The sequence below is a fragment of the Olea europaea genome, unplaced genomic scaffold, assembly GCF_002742605.1.
Source record: "Olea europaea var. sylvestris unplaced genomic scaffold, O_europaea_v1 scaffold661, whole genome shotgun sequence".
Classification (NCBI taxonomy): Eukaryota; Viridiplantae; Streptophyta; class Magnoliopsida; order Lamiales; family Oleaceae; genus Olea; species Olea europaea.
Genome location: NW_019264985.1, coordinates 80322 through 86905, shown reverse-complemented (window position 1 = coordinate 86905; position 6584 = coordinate 80322). Strand labels below are relative to the sequence as shown.

Sequence of the window (6584 nt, the reverse complement as noted above, 5' to 3'; positions counted from 1 at the left end):
TTAATTCTTACTATATAAAAATGAGAATGGAAAATTACTGTAGTTAGCAACAGCAAATTCTTCCATTTTATCACACTGTAGCATTTTTTTTCCATCATGGAGTAAAAATGACGTCGTGTTGTCTTGTAATTGATACAGTGACATTTCCTTTTTTTTTTTTATCCCTTTTTACCCTGAATTTATAGTACACCTTCACTGTTCATATATAAAGTATTCACTCATTATCTTAATGTATGAGATGGTTTTTTTCCAAAAATGGAAAGAATCAAGATGATGACTAAACTCTAGAGTCTAATCTTTAGGATTATTCTCTAAGAAACAGAATTCAAATCCGATTTAAGTTTATCGAGATATAGCCAAAACAAAACTTACTATAAAAATAGAAAAAAGAAAAAAATCGAAAAGCGTGCACTCCATGGTGTCCTCCCTAACTCAATAATTTTCCAATTACACCGATGCATATTCCTTCTTCTCCATTCCATCTTCTTCTCATTCTTCCAACAATTTTCCAGCCTCCTCATCTGCTGCCTGTGCCTTCTTCTACATCTCCATTGCCTTCAAAGATTGTAATTTGGAGTAATTATAATAGGCAATGCCTAAAAATGCCAACCCGTACCCAAACAAGTTGATAGGCATCACTGTATCCTTAATGAAGGACCATGAAAAAAGTGATCACCAGCCAATCCTTCACCCCAGCCACATTCATGGTCAAGGCCGAAGTCTTTTCAACTAACAAGAATACAGCCAAGTTCAACCCAAAAGTACACAGTGAATTGGTCCCAAAAATAACGAAATCAAAATGAAAGCCCAACTTGTGCTTCAGTACAAGGTACTCCACTATAATCCATGGAATGGAAAGAAAGGCCAAGCAACTAGGAGCAACGTAGTAAGGTGAAGTAATTGGGTTAAAATTGACCCCCTTTAAAGTCAATAAAATCTTAATCATAACCAACCTTGTAGCCTCGAAAAGAATCGCACCCAGTTGGAGAAAAACGCCCCAGGAACCATACTTGGCTTCACCATAGGCAGCAACTGTGACACCTTTAGCATGCTAATAATAATACTATTTTTACATTACTGCTAAATATTTTATCAATACTCAGTAAAATTATTTTTACGTTAATAATGAATGTATAAACTTGCTGAATATGAGCGGCTCACCCTTGGCTTCCTCATGGTAATATTTCTTTTGGTGGTTCAAGTGATTGTGGAAGTTATCAAGAATTAAGGCTTATAGATGAAAATGATGAAGTCAATGTTTGACTATTTAATCTTTTATTCTTAATCACTTTTTTCTCTTCCAATGATTACTTGACATATCCTAAAACGATATTTGCCTCCTCTCTATGACTTAGGATTTTGGGTAAAGAGTTCATATGATTGACAAGCCTTTAAAGAAGAAACAAGTTCACGAAATTATTGTTCAATCAAAAGTTACCGCAAGTGCATGGTTAGAGAATTCTGGCCTCAGTTTATTAATTCGGGATCCATGCATATACACATGGGTTAAATTTACTTCCCATTCCAATTCATCAATTTGGACCCAAATAAATCCCCCTTCATCCATAGTTTAGGTACAAAAGCTTAATATAATTATGAACATTGATGTAACACAATGCTCTCCACCGGAAACCATAACACTGAACATGGAAAAGGCTGGTCATTTCATACCGCAGTAATGGACTGGGCCAATATAGGTCCATTCATATGTTCCAGCATTGACACAAAATCATAGATGGATTTTGTCAAAATATTAATAACTCTGCAAAATTGATATCATCGACAGAAACAACCAAAAACATAGGTTCTTTTTTAACTTCTAATGTTATATATATTCGAATTAATGCAAATGCTTGAGATAGTTACAATTGCAACAAAGTTGCCAACTAATGAATTAAATAAAGATAACATTCGTACAAAAACAAGAGAAAGTGTCAAAGATTAGGTTCTAGTTATTAACACCCAACTAAGTTTGACTCATAAACTCCCTAAACTATCTTTTATACATACATATATTTCTATATTTATATTCTTGAACCATCCCATAATTTAAGGATTTAAGGTAGAGAAGACATGCTTTATTATTTAATGTTTGTTTACGATACATTGCGTGATGAGAAAGTAAAACACAATTTTCATAAATATGTGGCGTCTAAATCTATGTTTCGCAATGTTTAAACGATGAAATTCATTTTATTCACACGGTTCAAGAGATACACAAGAAATATTCATTTATCTCTTACCCATTTTTCTTTATTTATGATTTAAAACTATTACAAATACTTTTAGGTGAAAGAAAGAGCCTGGATAAGGCCGACTTACTGGACTTCTCTAGAATTCAAACTCCTTAGAAGGATCAGATGAGCCCTCAGTAGGGTACCAAGAAAAAGAATTGGTTGTCAGAAAGATCTGTAAAGTCGAGAAACAGAGGCCAAAGATTATATAAGAGCACAAGAGGCAGTTTTGATTGGCTTGTGAGATATTTTTATCTCAGAGATAAAAAAATTAAGCAAAAATTCTAAGTTTTCTCATTTTAATTTCAAATTACAAAAGCTCAACGGGTCTGTCTCCTACTATTCCCCTGATACGAATTTTTTCCTCCCCTTTTCTTTCCTTGTTTGAACCTTGCCCATTCACTATAGTTGCTGTCATTGACTCACTTCCATATTGAGAGTGTTATAACAAGTTCGTTAACCAACACAGAAGCTTTAATATGCTATTCCTTTTAACTATTCCGATAACAAATAAGAATCACATCGTCTAAAAGCTTACGCTGGTAGAGAGAAACAAAATTTATTTATTTAGTCCCTTTTTAATTTGTGGAGATTAAGAGGAGATTTTTAATAGATTTTGATAAAAATTGATGAAATGTGTAGTTGATGTGATACACCAAACAAGTGTTTAATGTTTCTTTTCAAAACATTGTGTCATGTGAATAACCTATGAATAATAATATACGATTTTCATAAAAAGTTACAGTGGAATGAAATGTGTAATTAACATTAATTGTTGACTTTGACTTGAGATTTTAAGCAGATTAATCTAATTTACACCAAACAAGTGTTTAATGTTTCTTTTCAAAACATTGTGTCATGTGAATAACCTATGAATAATAATATACGATTTTCATAAACAATTGCCCACGAGACTTAATTTCAATGTTTAAGATTGCTGTGATACCACATTGAATTGACTCATTTAAATACTAGAGAGGACAAACTTATTTATTCTCATGTGTCCAACAATATACATATTCACACTAAGAAATTCTGCCGGCGAATAACAGCTAATCCAGCTTAGGTACTTTGTCAAGTTCACCACTCCATGTCTTCTACTCTTTGGTATTACTACCCTGCAGAATCATGCAATTTTCACAACCCTCTTTTTCCACTCTCATTTTCCATCTCTGCTCTCCATTAACATTGCTTTAAATCATCAAAAACAAGCTTAGGATCCTCCAAGAAACCTCCCTATCATGGCTTATACTTTGCGAAAATCATTTTTTGTGTTCTTTGCCTTGTTACTCTGCGCCATTACAGCATTATCTGATGATGAAACCTATGCTAAAATCCTCATAAAGTTCAAGAGCTCTATCTCCAACACAACCATGCAGAATAGCTGGATTGAACCAGTGGAAAACTTGTGCAGTGGCTACAAACCTATCTGGACAGGTTTAGTTTGTGATAATGGTACATTTACAGGTATAAACCTTGAAAGCATGGGGCTAAAGGGTACAATCGACGTTGATTCACTCGCAGATTTGCCATTGCTGAGTTTGAGTTTGATGAACTATAACTTTTCAGGGCCATTTCCTTATAATGATTTAAAGAAACTTGGGAAGTTAAAAGTTTGTATTTGGCTAATAACAGATTCAATGGTGATATTCCAGATGATGCTTTTTCAGGGATGAAGTCTATGAGGAAAGTTGTGTTGGGATTCAATGAACATGTTGGTAAAATTCCTATGTCTTTACTGGAATTGCCGAGGCTCGTAAATTTGCAGCTTCAAAATAACCAGATTGAAGGAAGAATACCAGACCTTTGGCAGAAGAATTTGATTGTTAATTTTGCTAATAATAAGCTTGAAGGTCCAATACCATCTACACTTAGTAGCCAGAGTGCAAGCTCGTTTTCGGGTAAGTCGTGATCAACTTGAATTCTCATAGCTATATCTTCAACAGTTTCCATTGTTGTCTAGGTTGAGTTCAATCTTTTTTTTTTTTTTTTTTGTTTTTAATAATTCGTGTCTTGGAATTTATGTCGCTGAAGTGAAAGATTTTGAAAACTTTTATGTTCTCGTTCAAAATCCAAGAAAAATAGAATTGTTATTTATCTAAAAAAACAGTGAAGATAATTAGTTCATGAAAAATATGCATATTTCACAATCCATTTTATGTAAAAATTAAATAAACTCGTAAATAAAAGAAGGAAACAAGTATAACAATATAAAATAATAGATTATATATATCCAAAATCTAGATATATATGTCATTATAGAAATTATCTATAAGTGGCAGGCACGTTGTTTACTAGGTGGCAACTAATGCAAAACTCAAAAAGTTGACAGCCACTTTCTTAATTATACCAAAATTAAAACCCTCTTTTCTCCTTTAATTAATTACTAATGGTGCATGCATCATTTTCTTTTTCTTTTTTTCTTTCTTTCTTTTCTTTTCTTTTTTTTTTTTTTTTGGATAATTTCTCCTTAATTTTTCTGTTTCTTAATAATTACTTATATATAAACTCAAATCCAGTTTAAGAAAAATAAGAACATTTCGTGCCTTAGCATTGAGATGAGGTGGTTGTGGAACAGGAAGTATTTTTCTCCCTACTCTGTGTTTCTAATAATTTTTTGTATTGGAATTGGACCAGGAAATATCAACCTATGTGGTAAGCCATTGGAGCCATGCAAACCAAAGAAGTCTATACCAAAAATTGCCTTCATTATATGATGTTAAAGTTGAAACTTTTAAATTTTAACTATTTAAGTTTTCATGTTATTGACATTATTGTTTTCTTCAATGTTATTGACTTATTTTAAATTATATAACCGATTTGATTATTATTTGATTTTGTTGATTGTAATTGAGTATTTCTGTGAATTTTTTTTATTCTTTTAAAAAGTTTGCTTTTCATTCTTAAGAAACTATTAATTTTCTAGGTATGAATGTTCAGTTCTATGTTGTTGAATAAATTATTGAACCAATTTGCTGTTTAATATACTATTTAAGAAACTATTTTATTCAACACCATAATCCTATAGTTACAAAAGTCACAATTTTGATCTTTAACAGAGAAATTTACAGTTTGTAAGCTAATGAAAACACAATAAATACAAAACACGTGCAATGCACGTGACAAAAACTAGTATAGATAATGGAATCAAACTTAGAGAGACTATTTATTAGCCCTCAAAATGAAGTCTACGAACCCAGCTAGCCATCAGTGAAGTGTAAGCAATACGTGAGGGAGATGAAGAAACAGGAGGCTCACTTAAAGATTACAAATCATATTCCATATTTAGGCTCACTATAGGTTATTAATAAAGGGCACGTGAACAAATGAATAAAGCGTGATTCCTAACTAAATCAGTTATAGGAGAGCTAATAAAGAGTCGTAACCTGGAATTTTCTAAAGATGACCAAATTGCCCCAAACGCTTAGTAAAAAAAAATTATAAATACACCCTCTTTTGAAGAAGAGCACATGCAATTCGAATGTCTCTCTCAAATTAGTACTCTTTTTGCTTTAATTTGAACATCAAAACTAGTGAGTTCAAAAAGTGAAAGTCATAGTTAGGTGAATAGGATTTGTTGATCTAATTTCTATCATCAACACTCACTAGTGCATCAAATATTGTAAAAGGGTGCCCCCGAGGCATAGCCCAGTGGTGCAAAGGACTCGAGTGAAGTTATCTTTAGCCTTGTTAGCAGCCGCAATGTGGAGATTTGATTTCAGAAACATGAAATTGGACTCCTTGTAGGTACAGTGTATAAACAACTCTTGTCCCATGGTCTGCTGGGGCACATCCGTTATTTACCTTCCTCACAAAACTCTAGGGGTGAGCCGGTCGGGGCCCTCAAGATTGGGATTCAACATTTTTTATTTTTTATTTTTGTAAAAGGGCAACTTACCTATGTGTGGCAGCAAACATTTGATAAGTTAAAACATGTGATTACATCGAAATAAGTTTCAACTTTTCAAGATAAAAAGAGCTTATTCCATTTCGAACTAGTGCTAAAGTAGTTACCTATCCTAGTAGAAAGAGCCACTGCCATCGTAAAAAGCTTCTTTCTTTATCAGGGAGACAACCACTGAAAGGTTAACTACCTCAAGAAGGAATTTACCCTTTAGCTATATCTCGTGGACTTCTTTCATCGTCACCTTCTAATAATATCGTGTAAAACAAATTAGGATGTATTCTGTAATCATACACCAAGAGATATCTAAGAGTCTTATCTCGAGGAATTAAAATATTTATTTGTCGCAATAAGGTATATGACAATGTCGGGAGGCTTTTGCACCCAACGTTGGTCTGATTAAAGCAGCCAGACTGCAAGAGCATCTTGTTCTGTAAGGAACTAAC

General features: G+C 33.0%; 1 protein-coding gene and 1 pseudogene across 1 annotated transcript; one reads left to right on the top strand and one right to left on the bottom strand.

Annotated features, from left to right (window-relative positions):
- Nucleotides 1-431: 431 nt before the first annotated feature.
- LOC111390220 lies at nucleotides 432-3477 on the bottom strand (annotated as a pseudogene).
- On the top strand, nucleotides 3476-4976 carry LOC111390219 (pollen receptor-like kinase 5). The gene is made up of 3 exons (XM_023015226.1): nucleotides 3476-3701; nucleotides 3830-4135; nucleotides 4872-4976. Exons 1-3 carry the CDS (start codon nucleotides 3476-3478, stop codon nucleotides 4949-4951), a joined length of 612 nt encoding a protein of 203 aa, XP_022870994.1. The 3' UTR covers nucleotides 4952-4976.
- Nucleotides 4977-6584: the final 1608 nt, after the last annotated feature.

Coding starts and splice junctions, on each gene's coding strand:
- LOC111390219 (XM_023015226.1), top strand. CDS start 3,476: ATGGCTTATACTTTGCGAAAATCATTTTTTGTGTTCTTTGCCTTGTTA. Junction 3,702..3,829: donor TGATAATGGTACATTTACAG/GTATAAACCTTG, acceptor AATGATTTAAAG/AAACTTGGGAAGTTAAAAGT. Junction 4,136..4,871: donor GAGTGCAAGCTCGTTTTCGG/GTAAGTCGTGAT, acceptor GAATTGGACCAG/GAAATATCAACCTATGTGGT.